This window comes from Poecilia formosa, unplaced genomic scaffold (assembly GCF_000485575.1).
Source record: "Poecilia formosa unplaced genomic scaffold, Poecilia_formosa-5.1.2 Scaffold99, whole genome shotgun sequence".
Lineage (NCBI taxonomy): Eukaryota > Metazoa > Chordata > Actinopteri > Cyprinodontiformes > Poeciliidae > Poecilia > Poecilia formosa.
In genome coordinates, this window is record NW_006800038.1 from 1,715,621 (window position 1) to 1,741,385 (window position 25,765).

A 25,765-nucleotide genomic window follows, 5' to 3' on the forward strand; every position below is an offset into this window, starting at 1 on the left:
CTTTATGACAACAGTCATAAATATTCATGAAGGCTTATTGATGGTCATGACAGGTGTTATGTCATGTTTATGACAGTGTTATGTCAGTCTTATTCACCCCCCTTCAAATAAAGTGTTACCGAAATTATTCATATAAGAGTAAAAAAGTATTTGGTAAAAAGTCATATCAAGTATTGAGTAACTGATCAAATTACCATTTAATATTTAAAAATTACATCATCAAAAAAAATATAAAGTTAAGAGGAAATTTTGGTATAAAGGACCAAAATGACAATAATTCATAAAAGTAACAAAAAATAAAATCAGGCAAAGGAAAAATGTTTCAAAGCAGTTTATTTCAATAAAAAACTTATGAAACTATAAACTGCAGTTGTGTCTGTATCTGGTGAATTTTTGGTTAAAACATGTTTGTTTTTCGTTCAGTGGGTAGAAAATCCAGAATAATTACTGGAGTTAAAGCATATTCTTAAATATTAATATTTAAAAAGTAGGACTGGTATGCTAAAGGTGACCCATTCTGCTTCCTTGAACAGGTTAGGATTGATCTATTGGCGAAACAAAACAAGTTTATTTCATTTTTTTCACAAAATTATTCTTAGATATTGAGATTCTATTTTATTTTTAACATTATCAAGTATAATATTGATCTAAATCATGCGTACTCCACAATTTCTGATATTACTAATAAACTAAAATAATCTAAAATAAACCTTTTCTGGGTTAAATAGTGAGTACTCCACAGTTTCTAATAGGTAAACCAGTAAAAGAGTGACTTTTTCAGATTGAGCTGTTTTCGGACGTCTTGTCACTTTAAATCCAAATAAGCTGCTGCTGGCCACGCCCCTCAACTCAATGTTTACATTTTGAGAGAGAGAGAGCGTTTTACTCGATTAATCGTAAAAATAATCTATAGGGTACTCGATTACTAAAATATTATTTTACAACAACCCTAGTAAAAACCAAACAGATGCACAATTATACAGCTGTATATCTTTGAAAAGCATTAGTCGAGCCTCCTGCACAACCAATAAGAATTCAGCAGGTGGTTTCTGGGTTGTAAGTCAACAAAACACTTGTCTTTTCCAGCAGCCATTATAAATCGTATACAGCGGTCAAACTAGCTGGCCAGTAATGCTGGAGATCATCTTGGGTTGCTAGGTAGCAGGGTAGTGCCTCCAGACATTAAATTCTTAAGGTTTTTGAGATGGCTCATTTTCCAGACACAAAAAGACATTAACTTATTGGGTGTTTTTTTTTTTTTAATCTTCTTGGGTTGAAGCAGTTGAGACTCAAATGGAAGTATAAAAAGGTTTATTTTGTCAGCCTACCTCCTCGGTGTCGGCCTCCAGGACCTTCCTCACCATGTAGGCGTGCTCCTCTCCGGGCTGCAGGCTGAGCAGATCGTAGCGCAGATCGCTGTGGCTGGACGACCCGAGGCCTCTGCAGTGCTCCAGCGCCTCCTCCCAGCTCCGGTTCTCCTTCACCAGAACCACGTTGTCAGAGACGCAGAGGAAAGGGAATTGCTTGTCGCAGTTTTGGGCAGCCATGTTGAACGTCTCGGAGGACATGGAGACGCAGTCGCCGTTGGAACTTGGCTCATTTATTTCCCAGCTTTTATATTCTGAAGGGCTTTCAGTCCAGTTCCATGATCCACCTGCAGAACAGATGTGGAAAATTCAGACCAGCTTGCAGTGAGAAGAATGAAAGATAATGTATCTCGTTTTTATGTTCGCTATTATTACTGTTATGACGACTAATTTCGCGCCGAGACATCAGTCCTCTAATCCTGGAGATGTTCTCCAGGTGATAGAAGACCGACTTTGTGACTGACTTTATGTAGCTCTGAAGGTTCAGGTCTCTAGTCTCAAGCTGCAATAACTGAAGCTGTGTGTCAACTCTAGAGTTAAAACTCTAGATCGCTCCTCTTTAGGTCCACAGAGCTTCAGTTTTGTTTCTGTTCAGCTGGAGAAAGTTGTGGCACATCCACACATTTATCTGTTCTAAGCATCTATTCAGTGATTGGATGGGTTCAGAGTCACCTGGTGACATCCTGATGTAGAGCTGTGTATCATCTGCATAGTTATGGTAGCTGATCTTACTTCCTGTTATAACCTGAGCCAGTGGGAGCATATAGATATTAGGGGTTTTAGGACTGAGCCTTGGGGTTCCCCACATGTGACACTTTGATGAAAATTAATCATTTTAAACATGGAAATCCTTGTTCTTCATGTAAGATTCAAACCAGGACTGGAATGGAGAGTCCGATCCAACTCTCCAGTCGTTTCATAATATTTCCTGAATCTTTCTTGGACTGGGGTCCCTGTGAGTATGTAGTCAGGGTTTTGGGCCGGCGCCAGGCCCTGACCCAAACCCTGACCCAAACCCGGGGTCCTTCAGGGATTTGATGGACTTTTAGGGGCTCTTCAGGTTCAAGCGGGAGAACGTCTCACCAACACTTTCCAACCTTTTTGCTGATAACACGGAAAATAAAATTAGATTTTCCAGCATTATTTCCTCCTCTTCCAAACGTGTAAGATTTTCACAATCGATCTTCAAGATCGATGATGCGTAAAGCAATAGTTCTGACAAATCTGGTTCTTGGTGCCTGTTTGTTTTTCCGACAAAAACAACTTTTCATTCACACCTGGAATTCAACATTGATTAGTTTTAATAATTAAAAGTAATATACAGAAATCTCACCGTCTGCAGATGTCCTGTGCGTCCGCCCAGCTGGCTGGATAGATGTTGTACCTGTAACTTCTCTCCAGTACCGATTCCAGGGAAAATGCAAAGCCTGTGCTGAGGAGGAGGAAGATCCAGGATCCAGAAAGGTTCTTCATCTTCAGCATTCAGTTTCTAAAAAGAAAAGGCTTTATTAATGCAACATTAATTCAAACTAAAGTTTTTATTTAACACACATTACCTTGCTGTAAAGAGTATGAATAATCAAATAAAACAATTCCAGTATCTCCGGTGTTATTGGTGTGATTACCTGACTAAGCGATGCTTCGTCGTCTCAGGAAAGTGCTGCTGCTTTATGAGCCTCCAGACCTCGACTGCAGGTCCTGTTATTTCAGCTTCCATGTTTTAAACTCATTTGCTTAGCAAACATCAGTCTGGTGTCACTGTCTGTCAGATATATTTGACTGCTGGCAAATCAACAAAGAACCGGATCAACAGGGAAGTGAAATTATTTTTCTAGGTAACTAAAACATATGCAGAGAAATGAAGGAAGAATTAAAGAAAAAACATTAACTCATATTAATCGCCTTTTAAGAGTTTTAAATAGCTAAAGAGCATTAATATTTGATGGAATATTATTTTAACAATTTTGAATGTTTGATGTAATTTGTTTTATTCTAAGTTGTTGGAGTAAACATTTTTAAAGTTAATTCCCCATTTATTGCTGCTACATAATTTGAACAATTAATCTACCATTTTAACCCATGAGAATCACAATAATGTGCAACCCTAACAATTCCTGTAAAATAAAGATAAATAGTAATGTGACTTTTACTTAACTGAAACTTCCCGTCTTCCTAATAGGAAACATCGGCTAACTTTTCCTAGCCACTCCACAAAATGGGAGAGACAAGAGAACATACCTTCAGCCATAGATTGAAAGGTAAGGAAACGGTTAAAAGAAAACTACTTGTCTAAATGCAACTACAGTCAGTTCAATAATTATGCAACAGAAACAAATCTAGTTTAAGGTCGACAACTTTTGGGAGCGATTCTGATGTTAAGATGCTAAAACTTGATAAACTAATTTTGACTGAATCTCCAGTCCCTCAACACCGCTTCTTGATTTTCCTCAATATATTTTTTATATAGATTAAAGGCGATAAAGTTACGATCTGTTGTCAAGTTAGCAGGTTTTTGCTTCATCTAAGTTCCTTCGTTTAATCTCCATGTTTTAAGTCAGTTTTATTGGAACAATATTGTTGCTTTGAGTCCTGGGGTGACATTTCTAATGGCGCTAAATCAGGCTCATATTTGATATGTCCACGAACACAAATATTTAAAGATTTGATTTGTGTGGTGACATCTGGTGGTGAATTTCCAGATTGCAGCTTCATGGACTATTTTGTAACGATTCAAACTACATGCTGCTGTAAACACACAATACAAAAAATGCACCTCACCCTTTTTAGTTTTATTGCAATTTCTACAAAACAATCTCAAACATGTGTACAAATATTTTTTGTGGCTCTCAAATGACTTCAGACATTTTCTGAAAATTCTGATACAATATTCAGCCAAATGTTTGATGCGTCTGCTTGGACAATATAGAAGAAATTCACAAATATTTGCAATAATAGTTACAAAAGTTTTAGTAATTTGAATCAGCATAACCTTGGTAACTATATATAATAATTCAAAGTCTTTTTTTCTAAAACAATAACCAAGTTGGCACCTTAAGTAAATTAAAATTGTGGATCAAATGGTTCAAGCAACAAGGCAACAACCCCAACTTCAGATTTTAAAGATACAATCTTAGCAGTGGACTTTAACTTTTAACCCAGCCCAGTCTCTCTCTCTCTCAGTGCTGAATCATGAACGTCCTGAAGCCAAAGAAATCTTTAGAAGCTGCTCTGAATCGCTGTGGCCTCCAGATGAGTCGATGTTGCAGTAACTTCTCCACCGTTTCCTTATTTTCTCCAGTCATAAAGTCTTAGAAATGGCAGAAACCATTTCCAGACTGATGAATCGATGCTCTTCAGATCCTTCAGCCTACTTCATGTTGTCAGGATGGTTTCATTTGAAAATGTCTGACTTTAAGTCAGACCTGGATGTGGCTTTTGAAATTAAACCAAGAAATGTGGCAAATTATAGTTATAAAATACAGGGAATGGTAAAACCTGGCCAAATAACAGATTATCTGTTATATTTAATCAATTATCAGTGGTATTTGCTAAACTAATATCTGAAAATATCTGTTTCCATCAGAGGAAACAGATTTTTCTAAGAGTCTAAAGACCTTTATTCAGGTGTGTAACTGTAACACAGGAAGTTTTTTCCCTCTGAACAATCCCTGATCTCCATGCTGCTGTTGCTGCTGCTTTTGGACAGGATCCCACAGTGTTGCCCCGGGGCGGGGCAGGAGGGCAGGTCGGTGTACAACATGTCTGCTCCGTTCACCCACAGCCAATCACCAGCCAGGAAACGCAGGCCGGTCCAAACCTGCAGGAACAACGGATTACTTGTACAAATCTGTAGAGTCAAGTTCAAGTATTAAACCTGAAACGAGTTGCAAACTGAACATTTTGCTGGATGTAAAGCCTGCAGTTTGAGAACTAATACTTTAAATCTGTATTAATGAGGGAATAAGAAATTGAGGCTTGAACAAGATCTGTGAAAACTTCTGGACAAGTAAAAGTTATGCATTTTCAAAAAATGTTTCTCATCCTAAATTTGCCTCCCAGCTGGTAAACCTGAGCTGCTGATCCATTTTAACCTTTAATCAGTTTCTGAACTATGCTGTAAAATGATCATTTATAAATGTGCCTTTTCTATACAAGCATCCATATAACGCCAAGGGATTTAATATTATTCCATTATTTTATGTGACTAAAAGAAGAACTCTTGTATTTTTACTAAATCTTTGAGTCTTTTTTACCTTTACAGTTTTTCTGCCAACAGTTGGGCCCAAATCTACGTTATTTATTATTTGACTTATTTTGCATCAAGTTTGATGCTTTAAAATGTATTAAAATCAAGTTCTAATTTTTGAACACCTCTTGTCCTCGTTTGCTTGACATTAAAGCAAATAACTGATAAGGATATTTTGTCTTGTAAATTCATATTTGCATCCCACCTCCTCGGTGTCGGCCTGCATGATCTTGGTCCTGATGAAGTCCTGGTTGTCTGCAGGCTGCAGGCTGAGCAGATCGTAGCGCAGGTTGCTGTCGCTGGAGGACCGGAGGCCTCTGCAGCGCTCCAGCGCCTCCTGCCAGCTCCCATTCTCCTTCACCAGGACCAGATTGTCTGAGATGCAGACGGAGGGGAGACGAGTATCACAGCTTAGGGGAGCCATCTGCTTCGTCAATGAGGAGATCGAGCTGCAGTTGCCGCCGCCGACACTCGGCTCTCCTGACCAGTTTGTATAGTTAGAGTCTCCCCAGCTCCATTTCCACGATGCTCCTGTGAAAAAGGTGGGAAATTTATCGGCACCAACTCTGCAACCTAAACCAGAATTGGTCTCTAAATGTTTGAAATTGGGCTCAATAAAAACATGCATGCCACACATTTAAGAAATGTTTGATCTTTTTAAAAAACAAAAAAACAACAACGAAGCAACAAAATTTAAACATGCATTTCCAAGAACATTAAAGGTGTCAAAGGTGGGAAGTTTGATGAAATTATGAGATCAGCTCAGTCATTCTTTTCCCACCGTTAAAATATGAACAGCCATGGCTGAGAAACAATAAGACTCATTTAAAACAACAATTCAGAAGAATCTATTCCTGAACATATTCAAATGAAAAGGAGCCTTTAACCAGGAAGTCTCACTGTGTGATATTCATGTTGACTTTGCCTTTTTGTTTGGGGCAAACATGAATTGCAAATCAGGTTTAAACAAGCAGGTTTCCTGATTTACTTAAACACGACTCCCTGAGGGGCAGAGGGCGGGGTGATAAATTACTTTCTTTCCAATCCTTCTCAGCTTGATATGATTATTATTACAGCAAAGTGTTATAACTGGTTAAAAATTAAAGATTTCTTTGGAATGGTCAACCATAAAATCCCAATGAAAAATCTAAAAGTTTGAGGGAGAAGCCAAAGCTTGGGTTGGACCTGTAAATATTTACAAGTGAATCAGTTCAACATCTTCATGTTTGTTGAAACCATGACTCTGGTTTCAGCAGTGATGGTTTACCGTCTTTGTGCAGTCCGATCCAGGTGGGAATGTCCCGCTCCAAGAAGATGGCGAAAATGTCGCCAGAAAGACTGACCAGGTCCTGATGGTATGACCTGCAGTACGCCGACGCTTCTGACCAAGTCTTTGCCTCGAGTACAAAGACGTAACTCGCACCAGACCGACAGGTGAAGAACAGACGGTCTCCACAGTCTCTGACGTAGATCCTGTTGAGAACAAACATTTACTGAACCATCAACGTTTAAGAAAACAGGATTAACAGAAGATTCTGGGAGTCATGTTGCCATGTTCGTCCCTCTTTAAAAATACATTTGGAGGGCTTTCATTCTTTCATGTTTCAGGAATCTTTTAATCTTTGGTGACAGAAAATTAGTTGTAATTTTATGTTTTTTAACACGAAGAGCACCTTGTACCGCGATTCAAGGTAAACTTGATCGACTCCCACAAAGTGACACCATTTCCACCTGGAGGAACTGCTTACATTAGGACAGTTGTAAACTGCATAATAAAGGAGCACTGTTGAGATGATGAGTTAAAAGTGGAGTGTCAGAAAGAGCTGGAGCTTCTTAAAGAGACAGACGCAAAATTTCAAGGTGTAAAATTGTAAAATTTTAAGTCATGTTTGATATTGTTACAACGCCAAAGTCTAAGGGATCAGGGGTGGCAACATAAAATGTGTCCAGAGAAAGGAAGGTGGAAATTTAAAATGACTAATTACAAAAAGGTGTTTTCAAACAAAACAACTTAACACAATTAACACTCAGTGTCAAATGAAAGACAACAGGAGCTGTGATAAACAGATGATTACCATTCAATGAAGGGGATGGAAACTGGTGAAACATTTACCAAAATAAATGACGGAGGTATTCAAGTCTCCACACAGAAGGCTTTAATTTTACCTGACAATGCTGACTTAAATCTCTGAGTCAGTCTTACTTTTTGTCTGGGTGTGTGACAGAAGCACAGTCTCCCTCAACGTTTTTGACGTTGTCCTGCCAGTTGACATGGTGAGTTTGACGGTCAGACCAGACCCACTTGCTACCGGATGACGAAGTCTCTTTATGCAGACCGATCCAGGAGCGATACCGATTAAGGTACACAGAGTTTACATCCGATGGTGAATAGAAGGTGGCCAGGTCGGTGAAAATACTGCAAGGACAAAAAAGTAATGGGTTTGAAAAGACATTATGTGCATGCTGTTAGCTTTTAAAATGTATGAGTGCATGAAACAGTGAAATGATGTAGTTATATTTCTTTGAATAATTGTGGTAGATAGAGAATACAACACAGTTAAAGAATAGATGATACAAAGCAAAAGCTTTTTTAAAGAGGTCAGAATGTAGTGCATCAGTGTTGCATAAGAGGAAGCTAAATCCAGAGGAGAAACAATTCAGAGCAAACACTTTCTACAATAATGGAAAGGATGAGTAAACCTGCAGCTTTAGTGCAATGTTCTCATAGGCAGTAAGTAGGACATATAGACCTTTATTCAATCAGCATGTTATTTTATTTGTTTCACATTCCAAATTTTACAGGCAACCATTGCAGCGATGAAGGAAATTCACTGCAGATTTCAGGAGGACTTTGATTTATAATGTTTTCACCCTTGATGGTCTGATGGACTCGGTTCAGTTTGGAACAAAATTGCAACATTTGTTCCATTTTCAGCTGCTGTGGATCTTTTTCACACTGCACTGTGTCAAACGATCCAAACTAGTTGTAAAACTTGTTCCACCTGTTGGGGCGCTGCACTAAGAACCACTGAAGAAAACAAAAAACCTCAAGACACCGAGCGCAACTCTCTTCCTCACAAACTAAACAAAACGGAGAGGCGTCAGATTTTAGTTGGAGGATTTCTCTTTGGTAAGAGACCAAGTCATTTCTGCCATTAGTGCTAGACTCATTTGTTTTGATTGCATTTACCCAGAATGCCTTGCGCTGCATTTCTCTTCCTGTTATCGGAGCGCTGTCTGTGCACTTTAATACAGCGACCAGACGCTGGTCCCTTCTATAGAACCGAGGTTTTTAGGCCGACCAGAGTAAATGTCATTAAATGATTCTGATTCAATTAACTGAAAATGAACTCCATACTTCCTGATGACATCATCCTACAGGATTGTGAAAGGAGGAATAGAGCTGGACCAAGCACAGAACCAGGTTCTTCTGAATCAAGACAACATTCAGCTTCTATGGAGCAAACTTCCAGAAAACTGCAAAACAGCTGAAACACTGAGTTCCTTTAAATCAAGACTTGTTTTTTTTTAATCAATAATAAATGATACATTGACCAACATTTATAATGTGCATTGATGGGACTCAAAATGTAACACCTTTCTGGTTTCTCATTTGGTGATGTTACGACTTTATTTGCGTTTTTATGATTTAAAACACTTTGAACTGCCTTGTTGCTGAAATGTGCTGTACAAATAAACTTGATTGATAAAGGCTAAAAGATGGATTTCTGTCAACAACCACTGCAAACAGCTCTGGGATCCATTAGATCTTTGAGTTCATCGTGTTACCTGCTGCTCTGAAGTCTAGAAAAACTGAATATTTATAATCTTGACTCTTAAGTCACAACTAAGCAAATGAGAATATATGCACCTTTAGCTTCTCTGATAGTTTAGCTACTCCTCGCTTACACTGAGTAAATGCATCAGGAATCTTACCGCCTGCAGTAGTTTTGGGCCATCTCCCAGGTTAAAGGGGATTTAATGTGTTTGTAAGAAATGTCCACCACAGATCCCAGGCCGGCTCCAACACCGCTGCTGCTGAGGATGAGGAGGAGAATCAAAGGTCCGCAGAGGCTGCTCTTCATCTTCAAACTGTTTTCAGAAAAGTGCTTTGAATAAAGCAGGAATTAATTCAGAGGCAAGTTTCTGATCAGACATGAACCAAATGAATTTCTTAAAGATCTGCACTGCAAAAACAAAACATTGCCAATTATTTGTCTAGTTTCTAGTGCAAATGTTTTAAGACAGACTTAAAAGTAACTTCTCAGCAAGAAATAAGTTTAAGTAAAAAAATTCCTTAATATTGATGAAAACATTCTAGTTTTTTGGCAAATAAATTAACGTACAACATGGAGAATGTCTTGTTATAAGGGAAACCATCCACCAGTAGAACCATTTCCATCAACATTAAGGAATTATTTACTTAAAAAGTTCCGACAGATTGTTGAAAAACTAATTCTCTCATTTCAAGGTTACTACTATATTTGCACTAGAAACTAGACCAAAAACACTTGGTAACATTTTGTGTTTTTGAAGCTTGAATCCCATCAGATTAAAATAAAACTGTTTAAATGGTGGCATTACCTGCAGATTCGTCCAGCTGAGGACCTAGCAGCTTCTTCCCATCAGGTTTTATTTATAACGCTTATAGAGGTTTAAAAGCAGCCATCACGCCCACCTTAATCCTGCCGGCCTAGAAAACATTTGCCTTCTGGCAAATGAAGGACAGATTTACCTGCAGACCTAAACAAAACCCAGTCAGCCCTGAAGCTTTGGAGGAGCAGGCAAATGAAGCCCAAGGAGACCAATAACATAACAAGGTTAACTTCGATCAAAATGGGACAAATTCAGTGTTTCTGGCTTATAAAGTCTGACCTTTAATAAAAAATTGTAAATATGGGATTTTTATTTGTAAAGTTCACATTTAAAAATGAAAGTGATAAAATAGACTGCAGTCCATTTATACACAAATTAGTGACAGTCTAAACATTTTAGATTTAGACAACTTAAATTGAAGTTAGACTTTAGTGGGAAAGTTTAAGGTTACTATGACCATTAGCTGAATCAATGCATAACAGTTTTATGATTCTTGTGTGATGAATGGGCTCATGAAAAAGACTTCAGGAGTTTAGTTTCTCTGGCCTTAGAATTACCATGAAGTCATTGAATCATTTCTTTATCTACAGTGAAAGACGACATGCTGCTGTGTGACCAAGTGGCTCATCAAACCGTTCTGCTCCAGGCTCTCTCCTGACTTCGATCAGAGACTTTGAATAAATACAGATTAATATATTCTCTCTCTGGTTCTTGAAACAGTTTCTCTCTTCGTTAAAGGAAAATTTCCACAACAAGACAAATGTTTTCCTTATTCACAGAAAAGTGTGTAAATTTCCACTGTGTCACCCAAGAAATAAATGCAACACATTCTAGTTACTTGGGACAGCAGCAGTAAAATTTAAGCACTTTCCAATGAACGTTTTCAAACTTTTCCAGCACCACTTTGGAGATGATGCAACTGAACCAAAAAAAGTTACCCTTCACAATACATTACTGTCATTACTTATGTTATACCGAAATGTCTGACAACACCAATACACCCGACTGCAGAATGCTAAAAAAAAGAATCATCTCCCATTTTCAATAATTGTCAAATTTCAACAGTATGTTTCTCAAACTTAGGCTTTTAAACAAATGTTGGATCACATTTTATAACAAAGTTTGCTGGTTGAATATCAAGCACTTTCCAAACCTTGAAAACCTCCATTTGAAATTCAAGCATTTAAGGATTTCAAGCATCTGGACCCTTGGGACCCGTAGGAGAAAAGATTTCCTCCAGATGATTAAAGATCAAACATTAAAAGCAGAGTTAGATCACATCATCACAGAAATGTTTTATTCCCTTCAAACAGCCCGCACACCGCACGCCGCCGCACCAAGACGTCCTGCTTCAGCCTCCTGACGGACGTCAGATTGGTGACAATAAGATTCAAAGAGAAACTTTCTGGAAGTTCTCTGTAATCCCAACCTGCTGATTTCTGTGGAACTACGCCGCTGTCAGGTAAATGCAGAAGGACTGAGCACACATCCCAGAGGAACTCCAAAGCTAAATTTGGGGAATTCATCGTATAAAACGACAAAGTACAAGTTGCTTCTCAACTGTCAAAGGAGCAGACATGAAGCATTTTCTTCCATCTTTCTCAAAAAAAAACATGTCAGCAAGTCTAGGATCATTTTACCTTAAAATTTGTAGATCGTTTTAACTTTAAATCTTTTTAAAACGGCAACAAAATGCAGTGAGATTGATTGAAGCATCGATGGATGGATGACAGCTAGCTAGGCAAAAAGCTTTCCGTTGTATAAATAAAGACGATTCAACTGAATGATATGCATATTTTATTATGCATCATTTTAAGTGCATTGAAACCTGCAGGAATCACATTTCAAGTAAACTCCATATTACATCTGAAATGCAAAAAGAAAAGCAGTTACTTTAACCTTCATCTCACAAATGAGTTCTGCCAGGCCGGCTAGAAATCCAGAAAAAAAAAAAAAAAAAATCTTGTTTTTTAAATTGAGATTTTTTTCAGAACCTCGTGAACTGACCTGGGTTGGACATGCTCCGCTCCAGCATCTTCAGGGTTTCTCCGGTCAGCGTGTGGAGCTCGTCCTGCAGCCGGCGGTGGCCGTCCAGCGTCAGGTGCCAGAAGCACGACTTCCTCTTCCCCTCTTTGCAGAGCTGGTTGCAGGTTTTACGGAAGCTGCTGCTGAAGCACAGGTTGTGGCGGATCGTGTTCTTCCAGCCGTCCGGAGCCGTCTGGAAGAAGGGGAAGTGCTCTCTGGGAGAGCAGAGGGAACGGTGAACCGAAGATGAACCACAATGCAAACCGGAAACGGTTTCCAGCACATTTTAAAGATTCTAGACAGAGACGGTGCCTGATCAATTAGTGTAGTTTCTCTTAAAAATCAGTAGAAATGGCTTAACCCCCCATTCTGGTGTCCATTTTTTACTCCAAAAGATAAAAACTATACAGAAGAGCAGAACCTTGTCAATATGAAGTGTGGCAGTGGAAGACGGCTCATTTAACCAGTGTGTCTGCATTCATTGGCTCTGGTTCTGACCTGGTGAAGTTGTAGATCTGCTGGACTTTGAGGCTCCCCGTCTGGCTGCTCTTCAGTGCCAGAGCGACGAGGACGCAGTAATTCACCGGCGGACGAGGCCAGCAGCCCGGCTTCAGGGACTTCAGGTCCTGGGAGGACAAAACCAAAGCTACCAAACACCGAGTTCAACTGTACATTTACAGAACCAAGTTAGAATCCCGTTCAGGACACATCCATGTTCCTGAGGGTCTAAAGAAAACGGTCTGAAATTTAACAGGTTAGACCGATTGGGTCATGACGACTCTAAACTGATTTCCAAGTTTTTGAGAACATTTCTAATAAAAAAATAAAAGTAAAAGGACAATGTGGAATTGTAAATAGAAAATGCTTAAAAAGAAATTCTAAGAAGTTTTCTAGAATTAGTCTGGAAATTAGAGTTTCAAAAGTCGAAAAATTTTAATTTTTTCAGCTTTCCAAGTTTTTTCTAGAAAATTTCTGAGATTAAAATAAATTTTAATTATTGGCAAAAATTTACTCCAACAAACCGTTTCAGAAAACATACCAGTAGCTAAAATGTCCACTTCCATCAACAGCAGCGTTTCCATTACAAATATGGACAAAACTTTGGCAATATTCCGCCAACGTTGAAAAACTCACATTTGTGGCGTTTCCATTAAATTAGAAAATCAACTAAAATCAGTCGTGAATAATTTTGTCCAGACAAGTAAAACAAAAAAAAAAAAAGTTAAAAAATTCTCACACCAAGAAAAGCTTTTTAAACCGTCATGTTTATTTTTTAAATATCAAATTTCACCTTTATGGTGAAGGAAATGCAGCTGCTGTTCTTCCTCACCACAACTTTTGTGATCTTCCCCTTCCGTCTGGTCCGCACTGGTTTGCTGGAATCTTCTTTTATCTGAGAGTTAAAGATGAGGAGAATAAACACAGAAATCCACAATAAAAAAACTCATTGTTGTGTCTCAAATGAACATTTAAGAGCCTTATCTACAGGACGCATTCAAATATAATCCTGGTATTTGATTGAATCTGTTTTACAGCAATAAATGGAGCAGAATACAGATGGTGTTGCTGTGCAAGTCTCTGCTTTTATTAAAAACTAGCTTCTTAATGACACTTTAGTCTGAATTGGTCTGTCTTAGTGGAATAATTTATTTTGTCAGTTAATACATTTCAGTTGCATGCACTCTAACATACTGTTCCACTTAAATTTTATTCATGAGAAAATGCTGCTTGAAGCTGAAAATGGATTTGATTTTCTGCTCCAATCGGGTAGGAATAAAAGCTCATAAAGCTCCATCAATGTGGGAACAGCCATCAAAATTTAGAGCAGACAGCTGCAGGTTTGTTCAAATATTTCACACTTGCCAGGAAAACTTTTGAGTTCTGCTGCTAGATTTGGTTCATGCATCATTTTAATGCAGAGCTATAATTTGCACAGTTCTTCTTATACTTTGTTTTTCTTTGCAGGCTGAAATTCATGTTTTTTTCAGAAGATACAGAAAAAGGCAACAAGCTGATGCTCCATCTTTACCACACAAAAAAGTGTTAATTGTGCAGATTCCCTAAGAAATTTGACTGTGATGCTCCTAAAAAAACAAAAATGTGCAAGTATAAATTAAAGATGGATTTTTCTGAAAATGCAAATCCCACATTGGATTAAATCCCATCATGAAGGAAGGACAGGAAAATGATAAACATTTGATAAATGATAAACATTTGATAAATGATAAACAGGTCAGCCATCAGCATTGCATGTTATTTGTGACAGATGATATCTATAAATAATCAAAGTCAGTTTATAGAGAACGTGAAAACGGTTGGACTGTTGGAGAAAGGATGATTGAAGTGGCCAACAAAGAGGCGGAAAGAGAACGAGGCGCCGAGACGTGAAATAGAAGACCTTAGTCAACTTTCATCTGAAGTCGATTCCTGGGTGATCCAGGCTTTTATTTTGGAAGTAGATTGTTTTTTTATTTTGGTAAGATTGTGTTTTTTGCAGTGCAGGTCTTAAATGGGTAATCTTCAATTCTTTATGCATCTTAGATAATTTCTCCCCCTCATTTTCTACAAAACTAAACCCCTAATTCATGCATGCGTTTAATAAAACCACAAGCGGTGCTTTAACCTTGTATTTTTATGTGATCCTCTCAGAGTAATGCGAGTTTGTTACCATGCGTTTGGCTGTGGAGGAAGCAGGAAGCAGCAGTTCCTCCTGATGGGGACATGTCAGCGGATCGGATGTGGACGGACCCTCCATGTCCCCGGGCTCCAGCTGCAGCAGCTGGTTAGCATGACCCGGGTCAGGCTGGAGGTCAGCGTCCGTCTGCACATACTGGACCGGACAGGCGATGTTGGGATTCACCAGCAGCCACAGGTTTGGTTTCACAAATGTGTCTGATGGAGAGAAAAGAAGAACGCATGGCACAAAAATCTGCAACTTTCATCAGAGGCAAAGTGGGAAACAAAAAACATTCATTTTTATAGCTGGTGGAGCAGAAGCTGAAACCAACATTCATTTTCTGATCTTATTTGACCTCATATTCATAACGGACAGCTGGATAAAGTTCCTCTGTGTGAACTCACCCGACGTCTTATCGTACCAAATGAACTCATCCTTTCTTCTGCAGGCTCTTACCGAGGGTCTCTGGGCCACATGTTGATCATTCACTTTATCTTCTGCCAGAGTAGACAAACCTCACTGACACACATATGAAGAAATTACATTTTACACAAAAAGAGACAAACCAGCCTCCAAATTCCTCTGTGTTGCATAAACAAATATTCATCTGCACCGTTTCCAGCCAGTGGTTACACGGCAGCTGCAGTTTATTAAAACAATAATGGAAATGTTCACCGTTACAGTTCTGGTCGGTGGTTGTTGCCAGGTTGAGCTCTTTGTCCATGTCCCAGTCGGTCAGACCCACAGAGCAGTGCAGGCCACAGAACCGGCCTCTGGTTTTCAGCTGGAACGTCATGCTTGGACCTGCTTCAGACGTTCTTCCTCCCTGATGAAGAGGAGGAAAGTGAGGCCAGCAGGCTGTTGATTCAGCAGCTGGAGCAGAACCGCCTAATTGGACCCAATCAGGTCTAACAGAGAGCAGCCGGTCCAGAACTAACGCTTCACCCTGAGGATGGCTGTTTTTTATAACGATCATTTAATTTGTGATCTAGTTGGAGTGAAAAGCTGGTTTGTGTGGTTTAGTTGTAGCAAAAGTCAAATAAAACTTTATTTTTCCGTTGAAAATCCACCAGAGGAGAATTTAACAGCTTTACTTAAACAGGATCGTTCTGTTTGTTTCTCTGAAAGAATTTATTGACACATTAGAAGAAAATTCCTTGAGTTCAAAGACCAAATCATCTTGTCTAAGTTTTGTGGTCTGAACGAACAATTTCCAGAGATTTTTCCTAAACATGGTTTAAAATTCTTCAGGGATAAACTGAGTTGGGTCACGTAAAGTATCAAACAGCACAACAGTCCAACATTTACCACATTCTTATCAGTGTAAATCATAAAATTATTATTTCTTCAAGTTAAACCTCCAAGATACATCTCCAGATTTACAGACTCTAAGTTTTGCTTTGGACTTTAGCAACTTTTTATCCTCCGACGCCTATTAGAACCAGAGCAGACAGAAAAAAGGAGTCAATTCCACACAAAAAACAATTTCACACAAAAAATATTTCTGAGCTCCAAAATTTGGAAATTTGCAATTTCTAGAAAAGACGTGAAGATTTCTAAACTTGAAAAGTAAAAGATTTTTTGGGAAAAAACCCTAAAATTATGAGATTAAACTGAGAAATTTCCCAGGAATAAAGAAAAGAAAGTTTGTGGAGTTTGAAAAGTCAGAAATTTGCTTGTTAGTAAAAATAATCTGAAATTTTAACAATCAACTTTTGGTGCTTTACACATTTAGGAAAATATTAAGACAATCAGAGTTGTTACTCTTTGGACAGTAAAATACAGAACAAATGTTACTGAAAATATTTTGCTGGAATATATTTTCATTTTTAATTTGTAATGTGAATGAATGAAAAAGATCCGTTTCTTCAGACTGTTTATTACTGTCACATTAATAATACACATTTCACAACAACAGATACAAACATTAAGAAATCAAATTTTATACAGCATGAGAACACAAAATCATATAATCATCTTTAAATATCTACTTATCCTTTATAGTTTAAACGTTTTCCATTTAACCACAAGCATTCACTTTGTTCATGAACAGAAACGTGACAGCTCAGCTTTTTAATATTTAACAGAAATAATCAGATTCATTCGTTTTACTCGTCATTTTGTTGGGAAAAGACAAACGACATGCAGACAAACACCAGAACAGAAATAAATACGAGCTCTGACGTTCGGACAGAGCAGAGGAATGTCTGGAGCTGGATCTCAGATTTCTGGGTTTTTATTTTATACGTCGTCATATGAGGGGAGGTGAGAATCACATCCTGTGATTATCTGAGCTGGAGGGAGAAAAATCAAAAGCTGAGGCGCGCCGACTAGTTCCTGGTTTAAGAAATTGCAAATCTGGTCTGGAGTTTATTTAAGCGGCTGAAGGACTGGGAGGACAACGAGCTCGGAAAAGTTTAGACATTCGCACACGTGTTTGAAAGTCAAATGGGTTCAAAACAGGAACAAAACGCCTCGGCTGATTCCTTCACACTGAAAAACACTAAACCTCACCAAGCAATTTAACCCAGTTTCTGGAGCAAATGTCTTATTACACAGAAAATAAGACTAAACTAACTGACAAGGAACTTATAACAAGATGTAGAGACTTGTTTAAAGTCAATATTCTTCAATATTGATGAAATAAATACTGTTCCATAGGCAGATTAATAATTTCACTGAAAACAAAACATTTTTCATATCTTAAAAGTTAATTTATCTGTCAGTGGAACTAAAATGTTTTCATTGATATTAAGGAATTATTTACTTAAAACAAGTTTCTATCTCTTGCTAAAAAGTTACTTGTAAGTTAGTTTTGTCTAATTTAAAGTGAACTAAGACAGTTGCACTAGAAACTCGACTAAATTACTTGGTAAAATGTTGTTTTTCAGTGCAGAGCAGGAAATGCACCATGTAGAAAACCAACCTACATCTAGACGAACGAATTGGAGCCAATTCTGGATCCAGGTTTTACACTGCGACCAGGTGAAATGAGGGGTGGGGGTGGAGCTGAGCGCTCAGAATATTGGGATGTAGTTGTCGATTTTGGCGCGGTGCCGCTGAGCGATGCACTCTGCGATCCACACGATGTTCCTGCACTCTTGCTCCTTCAGCTTGACGTAGGCGTAGAAGACGCTGAAGTGGAACTGGTTGAGGAAGGCCAGCTTGTTCAGCTTCACCTGCACGAAACAAACAGCAAGGAAATGAAAACCTCCTGTAAAAAACAACAGACATGTATTATACTGCAACAGTATAATACATGTCTGTATTATACTGTTGCAGTATAATACAACAGTATTATACTGCAACAGTATAATACTGTTGCAGTATAATACTGCAACAGTATTATACTGTTGCAGTATTATCCAATTTATGCTGGACGATAAATTGTCCCAGATGTTTTTGCTGTTTTGAGACTATTTTAAAGCAAAATAATAATGGTACTATAATAATAAAGGTTTACAGTCTGAAAGATGAATAAAAATTTACATTTTTCTTTCATTTAAACTCAAAATAAAACTAAAAGCAACAAATAAAAGAGAAAAGAAAAACCACACACAGCTGGAACCATAATTACCATGGATCATAATGTCTCTGTAATGATATGCTGATTATTCTGGACACTCTGAAATTTCCCGCTCTGCAGAATGCCTAGTTTTATGGTTTATTCTGAATTTGGACACTAAAATAAAAAGTTTTCCTCTGTTTTACATCAAAAATCAGATTTTATAACAAATTTGCTTACAATTATTTTTCAGACTTTTATTTTCTTTACTTTGAAACACGAGGAATCAAAAGCCGTGTTGATCGCAGTTTGTGAGAAGAATAATAAATGCAGATATTGGAGCATTTCCTCTGAATCCAGGTAAACACTGGACCATCTTTCACTGTTTTTGTCCAGAATGAAGAGAAACAGAGTCTCTGTTTCACCAGAAGGCATTATGATGCATCTTGGTTTTTGTTTTGAACACAGTAAAGGACTACCTGGACCAAAGCCCGTAAACATTTGGTCCTAAAGCCTCGCTGCTCAGTGTCTCAGCGACAGCAGAACAAATGGCTCAGAGCTGTGATTGTATTCAAGTCTGTAAATATTTTACATCTTCAAAACAAAAACACTGGAAACACAAACCATCAGAACCAGATGCTGAGACGATCCAGGTCTTCAGGATTTGACTAGACTAAACTAAACGAGTCAAAGCTGTTTGAACCAGTTATCAGTGTGAAACGTTCAAATGCAGTTGGAAAAACCTAAACCGGCACCAAAACCACTAAAATTAATTTAATGTTTAAGATTTGAAATTCTTTTAATAAATTCCCACAACAAACTCGAGTAACTCGAGTTTTCTTCTGTTTTATTAGAAAATTGTCGTGTGCACTGCTGCTCAGCTGGCTGAAAGAAGGATATGTTTTTTTCTCAATTACAACAAAGATATTTTCATCTTAAAATGTGTCCGACCTCAGAAACCAGACGGTGCAGCAGCCATCACTCTTATTAAAGTGTTTATTGACACAGAGCTGCATAAATTATGATGTCACATGAAGTGAAGCTAAGAAACAGAAAAATAATGTTGTTCCCAGAAGTGAAGCAACAAAATATTGAGTTAAATAGTAACCGCTCTAAATAATACGACCTTTTTCCACCATTAGGATTCACTATGTAATCACTAATTATTCACTGGAAAATGTGACTGTTTCTGGTGTTTAAGCAACAAGAAGAAACAGAAACACATTTCTGTAATTAATAGTAATTTTATTTATTACCACTTAGATATAAATCTAGTGTTAAATATACATTATAGATTTAATTCCTATCATTCTGGGTTCAGATCAAATGTTGCCATATATGAATATTGGCAGATTATGTAGTTGACTAAGAGCTGCATGCCGCAGCGTGTTTACGAGCTTCCTGCTGTCCTGCTGCCTTTAACGGCCTCCTCCTGGTGAAATGTGTCCCATGACTGTGACTCGGACTGAGCAGAGGTTCTTGGACCGAGCCAGCGCCTGCTAACGCAGGAATAATGTGTCAGAAAAAGTGACTCACCTCATGCTCAAAGAAGCGGTCCTCCAGGGTTTTATCTCCTGGGTTGCTCCCAGCGCCTTCAAACAGCAGCTTGTATTCCTGGAAAGAGGAAAAATCAGAAACAGTCAGACGGAAATCTGAGCTGTTCTTACTGGGATATTCTGATGATCAACGGATGAAAAGCAAAGCAGCAATGTGGGAAAACACTGAGGAGAAAATGAAATAAACATGTTCTGCTTTAGACGTATGAAAAAAAAGAAACATTTTAAAAACTTAAATGTGGAGGAAACGCGTATGGAGTGAGGCAGCGCCCCCTGGTGGAACTACTCTGTAATCTATTTATTAACAATTATTTTTTGTAATGATTTAAATGAACTGAATATATTCAGATCTTATTCTTTCTTAGGTTATTTATTTTTCAAGAAAAAAAAACAGAGTTGGGTAGTAACTACTTACATTTACTCAAGTACATTTCCTTGAGTAACTTCTTTGAGGAAATGTACTTTTAGGAGTATTTTTACTACGCTGTACTGAGTACTTTAATTATTAAGTATTTCTACTCTAACTTGAGTAACATTTCTGGATTTTCTACCCAACATGTTTTATCCAAACATTGACCAGGCAGACACACACCTGCAGTTTCTGTTAAAGTTTCAAAAACATTTTATTGAAAGAAACTGATTTGGAAAAAAAAAACAAAAAAACTATTTTGCCTGATTTTGTTAATTTTATGAATTATTGTCATTTTGGTCCTTTAATACCAAAATTCCTAGTTAACTTTACATTTTGGTCCGTCTGATGATATAATTTCTAAAGATTATATGATTGATAGTTTGATCAGTTACTCGGTACTTGAGTAAACTTTTTACCAAATATTTTTTTTACTCTTAATTGAGTCATTTCTTAGACGGCCACTTTTTACTTTCACTTCAGTGAAAACAGGTTAAAACAGTGCTACCATTTCTGAGCACTCTGCCTACCTCACCAGTCAGACTTTGAGCTTTAACTAGAAAACCAGAGCTGATTTTGCTTCAATAAGGAAAAAAGACCCACAGTGTGAAACTCGCTGTGAATTTAACCAACAGGTGACGACATACTGAAGGTTTCTGGACTTACAGGATAATAATCAGCCACCGCCTTGACCTGCTCGTAGTCGTCGGCTCTGGCCAGCTGCGCCAGGCCTTCTGGGTAAAGCTTGCCGCAGTGCGGGAAGAGCTTGGCTCGGTCCTCTTTGGACAGCTCTGTGCCGAAGGAGTTGATGGTGATGATGAAAGCTCGTCTGTCAGCCTCAAACTGCAGCAGAAACAGGAACAAAAAACAAAAGTGAAACCAAACACTCTGTACTTCCTATTACTGGTGGAAAAACTACAAACATCTGGATGCTGGATTATTCTGTAAAGTAAACGCTGACCTCCAGAATCGGACACATGGTGTCTGCAGTCGTTCCTCCCAGGTTAGAGCAGAACTTATAGAAAGCCTCCAGATAAGCCTGAAAACAGACAAACATCTTTTAGGAACTACAGAAATAAACACAGGAATTATATTTTGTCTATTCACACAGCTAAAGTTTTCAGTGCACGATAAATAAAGCATCAGAGTAACCAGAGGATTTACCTTGTAGAGTGTGTTACGGATGATTTCAATGTTCATTTCATCCAAATCCTGCTCAGATATACAGTCCTGGAAAAAAGCAGCTGGACAAAAACACAACAACATCCATCAACATGAGACTGGTCTGTGTTCCTGCCTCCAGTCAGGGCTACCGGCGCCTCTCCTACCCAGCGGCGTGTCCACCAGGATGGCGTTGTAGAGCTCGGCGGGGGTCTGAGCGATGTTGACCGCCTCCATCTGCTCGAAGCTGCCCAGCGGGTGGCACTTTGGGACGAGCTCAGAGATGGCCCTCTGGTGCAGCGTGCCGGTGATCAGCAGGATCACATTATCAATCATGTAGCTGTACCTGCACAGCACGAGAAATGAAGCCTTAATCAAACGATTAATCAGATTAATCGATTATTGAAATTATCGTCAAGTAAATTAGAAATTAATTAATTGTTAACTGGAGCATAGGAGCAAGAAAAGTTATCTGCTGACAGAATAACACTCAAAGCAGTAATTAAGTCAAAGCTGTAAAAAAATATGTACATTTTACATTTAACAAAAAAAATCTGTTGTCCGTATCAAATTATTAATTAGTATTTAAAAAACAAACAAACAAAAAAAACAGATCAGCCCTACATTGTATTGATGTTCCACTACAGGAATGATGTGCGGCTGCATTTTAGGCAATAAAATGTTTGTCTTCATATTTAAAAAAGGATTGAATTGTTTATTTGCATCTTTTAATGTGTTTCTAATATTGTATGAAAACGTTTCAGTGAAAAATCTACAGAATGTACCAATTTTTTATTGGATTAATCACCCCAATAACTGATCATTAATGTAACTGTTATTTGCATTCATTTTTCATGTGTTTTAAGTCCAATGGTGGAAAGTAACAAAGTACAAGAACTTCGTTACTGTACTTAAGTACAATTTTCATGTATCTGTACTTTACTTAAGTAGATTTAATAATGGGTACTTTCTACTTTTACTCCACTACATTTTACAGTAAGTATCTGTACTTTCTACTTCACTACATTTCTACAAAACTGTCGCGTTACTCGTTACATCCAAGTCGCGTTGTGGGTTTTTTTCCGTTAAAATGTGAAGTTCAGGGTCTTAAGGTGGCGCCGTAAAATCCAAGCATAACGTGTAACGTGACTTACGTGTCTGTGTCACCCATCGCCTCCACCTTTACTCGAGGTCCAAGACATGCGCAGGTCAGTTTCCTCTGAGCGCACGCTCGGAGCGTCAGTAATATAATAGCTGCATAAATCATAGATATGGTGACATGTAAAACCAGCAGCGCTTCGCTTTCACAGTGGGACTTCATCCAACTTTTAGCGTCACTTGGAAGGAAAGCTTAAAGAAAGGTAAGATCTGTGGACGTGATGCTAGCAAAGCTAGCTGTACTGAGACACATGTTGCATCTGCGATGAAAAAAAGTGTCACTCATGCGCTGAATTATTGTGTGGAGGTTTTTGACTGAGGTGTCGCAAATATGGGACAACGCTGTGACCAAAGTGCAATATAGTGATATAACATTCAGGAACGATCCGATTCTTCTGGACGGATCTTGACTAAGTCCTAAAGGACTGAAGCCTCACTGAGAGCCGTTCTTTGTTCTTGTAATGCTCTGCGTACACTGCAGTAGCTATTTTATTTCATCAAAATATATTTATATTTATTTAATTGGCGAACAAATAAAACAAGAACGTAAGAATACAGAGCATGCTCATTGCTCTTTGTTTTCGTCACATGTCATGGTGGGAGACATGGAGGGATTATAAAACAGTCACGGTGCTCCTTCTGCTTGGTTATTTCTTGCTTATTGGGCCTTGGACAGTGTTCATAGTTGAGCATTGTTAGTAGCTATATTTAATGGTGCAGACAGTTGTGGTTTCTGACATTGGCAATGTGGCCAACCGCCCAGGACGTTATTTTTTTTAGGGATAGCAGGAGACCTCTGCGGATTGTGGCACAGAGATGAAAGCAAATCAGAATGAAGAAGAGTTTGAATTGATACTGGTTAAATTTATTTCAGCTCTAAGTATTTAATATCTAGGTGTTTTTATGGGAAAGTGGATCTTTCAGATCAATTTGATAAGCAATTTTGGTGCACTTAATTTTATTGTCATGTAGCACAGGGTGCTGGTCTTGATTTTCTTGGGTTCGGTGCTCTAGACTACAACTCTGCTACTTGGCTCCTTGGTTCCATGTCGTCCTGCCAAACTAAACTATGTTACTGAGAGTAAACACAATAAAAACATGCTTTATCTGTGGCATTGTTCATTAAAATGGCACATTTCTAATGTATTAAAATTAAATACGATCGGTTCACTTAATGATATAGTATTAGGGATTAGGTAATGCATTCAGCAAGTACTTTTACTTTTAATACTTAAGTATTTTTAAAAGCCAGTACTTTTTTACTTTTACTTACGTAAAATGTTAATGTGGTACTTTTACTTGAGTATGTTTTTGTCTGTGTATTTGTACTTTTACTTAAGTACTTTCTCCACCACTGTTTAAGTCTATAAGTATGTTTAAATTAAACACAAAACAAATGTTTCCAGAGTGCTGAGGATTGCTTTTCAATCTAAAGCATTTAGATGATCTACCTTAAACAGAACTTTAATTTAAATTTATGACTAAATTTAATTTAAATTAACAACACTTAATTTCCCTTTGGGATTAATGAAGTAATTTTGAATGTGAAAATTCATTATAGTGTGAGACAGGAAACAGTGAGAGGCGTTGTTGGAACGGATTCAATTTGGTGGATTTCCACTTACGTGATGAAATCCATAAAACTGGCCAGAGGTTCGTACGACTGGTTCCTCATGTGGCGAAACTCCACCACCATCTTCTCCTTCAGCTTGTCGTCGATGACCGACACGGTGAGCGGCGACGCCTCGTTAGCAAGGAAGCTGCCGTAGTCGGTGCTCTGCAGATGGAGCTTCAGGTCTGCAGGGAGAACACAAAGACAGAATATGGAGATTAACATATATGATATATTATATCCTGGGAGGGACGAGAACACATGAAAACATTTAGGTGATTAATAAGGTCATATTAATAAAAATATATTCAGAGCAAAAGAAAGTCTGACTTCAGGAAAATCTCAAGTACTTTTCAAGCTTCTCTACTTGTAAAACTGATGTGAAACTAAATTATAATGTCCGATCCTTAATGGAGTAAGAAGCATCTTTTTGACTTTTTTGATTAGTATTTTGCAAAATTTGCAATTTCAGAGCTTTGCTTTAGCAGTGAAAAAGGGCATCCAAAATCTTATTTTTAATTCATACCGACATAATGACACAAAGGTAAAGTCTTTACCCATCATTTAATTCATATGTAATTCAATTAATAAATCTGTGGTTAGGAATAAAAACAAAGTAACTTTGAAAAATTTTATATTGTAAATAAGAGCTGAATATCTGAATGTAAGCTATTACAGGGATTTGTTTATAAATCCATTTATAATCTTAATAAAAACACAGTAATGGCAGTGGAGAAAAAAGCTGCTTCACTTCCTCTAAAAAGCCCAATAATCTCGGGAACAATTTCCTATATTTACTAGCTAGCCAGTTAACATAGAGATGCTAACTAGCATTGACAAGCGCGTAGTTCCTCAATCGTTTAATATTATCAGGACAAATTAATATGATTTTTGATGCGTATAGACTATTATAAATAATAACTAGTTTCTGCAAGGTTCAAGTCTGTAGTTAAAAGCCTTCATTTCCTCACAGAGAGCTGATGACAGCTGATGTTAGCATTTAGCCGTTAGCTCCGGTCTCCTTTATCTCACCTTCCAGAGTCTCGCATTGAACCAGGTTTAGGTAATCGCCCTGAGACAGTATTCCAGCTTTGAAGCCCCTCACCAGGCCCTCCAAGTAGCCGTTATCGACGTTAAAATACAGCTCGGAGAAAGGCATCCTGGCTGACCGTCAGACCGTCGCTGCCGCTGGGAAACCGTCAGTCCTGCTAAGAGTTAGCGTCAGCTGACTGAGCCACGTGACCGTCATCTGATCCGTCACCTGCTTCTGCGTAACTTGGAGTAAGGAGGCAGTGACGCAGATCGACCAGTAGGTGGCAATAATGTCCTCGCTGCTCACTGCCATTTTTTCGAGTGATAGTTTGATGGCCAAATGAACAGTATTTAGTTTAGTTCATTGTTTATTTTGAACATGATTGGAAAATAAACGAATAAATAAAACAGAGAATGATCA

The 25,765-nt window shown here is 38.1% G+C and overlaps 4 protein-coding genes across 5 annotated transcripts in view; all 4 read right to left on the reverse strand.

Annotated features, from left to right (window-relative positions):
* The window catches only part of LOC103142696 (struthiocalcin-1-like), an 8,177-nt gene extending 6,528 nt beyond the window's left edge, over positions 1–1,649 (reverse strand). Inside the window, exon 1 of the mRNA XM_016674709.1 lies at positions 1,329–1,649. Within this exon, the coding sequence (XP_016530195.1) occupies positions 1,329–1,568 (240 nt within the window). The 5' untranslated portion in view covers positions 1,569–1,649. The remainder of the gene's footprint in view (positions 1–1,328) is intronic.
* A 3,084-nt stretch (positions 1,650–4,733) lies between these two features.
* Positions 4,734–11,312, reverse strand: LOC103142697 (secretory phospholipase A2 receptor-like). Its single transcript, XM_007558861.2, has 6 exons — positions 10,198–11,312; positions 9,550–9,722; positions 7,817–8,029; positions 6,881–7,086; positions 5,819–6,144; positions 4,734–5,184 (listed from the first exon to the last, which is right to left on the reverse strand). Exons 2-6 carry the CDS (start codon positions 9,696–9,698, stop codon positions 4,984–4,986), a joined length of 1,095 nt encoding a protein of 364 aa, XP_007558923.1. The 5' UTR covers positions 9,699–9,722; positions 10,198–11,312; the 3' UTR covers positions 4,734–4,983.
* Positions 11,313–11,989: 677 nt separating this feature from the next.
* Positions 11,990–15,989, reverse strand: foxr1 (forkhead box R1). Of its 2 annotated transcripts, none has more exons than XM_007558816.2 (7): positions 15,587–15,989; positions 15,316–15,408; positions 14,903–15,126; positions 13,526–13,627; positions 12,733–12,860; positions 12,217–12,449; positions 11,990–12,075 (listed from the first exon to the last, which is right to left on the reverse strand). In XM_007558816.2, exons 1-7 carry the CDS (start codon positions 15,885–15,887, stop codon positions 12,047–12,049), a joined length of 1,110 nt encoding a protein of 369 aa, XP_007558878.1. In that variant the 5' UTR covers positions 15,888–15,989; the 3' UTR covers positions 11,990–12,046. The 2 variants fall into 2 exon arrangements, with proteins under 2 accessions (XP_007558878.1, XP_016530191.1); XM_016674705.1 differs by having other exon boundaries at positions 12,204–12,449; positions 13,565–13,627; positions 15,587–15,924.
* Positions 15,990–17,794: 1,805 nt separating this feature from the next.
* atp6v0d1 (ATPase H+ transporting V0 subunit d1) lies at positions 17,795–25,553 on the reverse strand. The gene is made up of 8 exons (XM_007558817.2): positions 25,345–25,553; positions 24,326–24,497; positions 21,710–21,888; positions 21,546–21,625; positions 21,343–21,420; positions 21,048–21,224; positions 19,953–20,030; positions 17,795–18,090 (listed from the first exon to the last, which is right to left on the reverse strand). The coding sequence occupies exons 1-8, from the start codon at positions 25,469–25,471 to the stop codon at positions 17,929–17,931; spliced, it is 1,053 nt and encodes a 350-aa protein (XP_007558879.1). The 5' UTR covers positions 25,472–25,553; the 3' UTR covers positions 17,795–17,928.
* Positions 25,554–25,765: the final 212 nt, after the last annotated feature.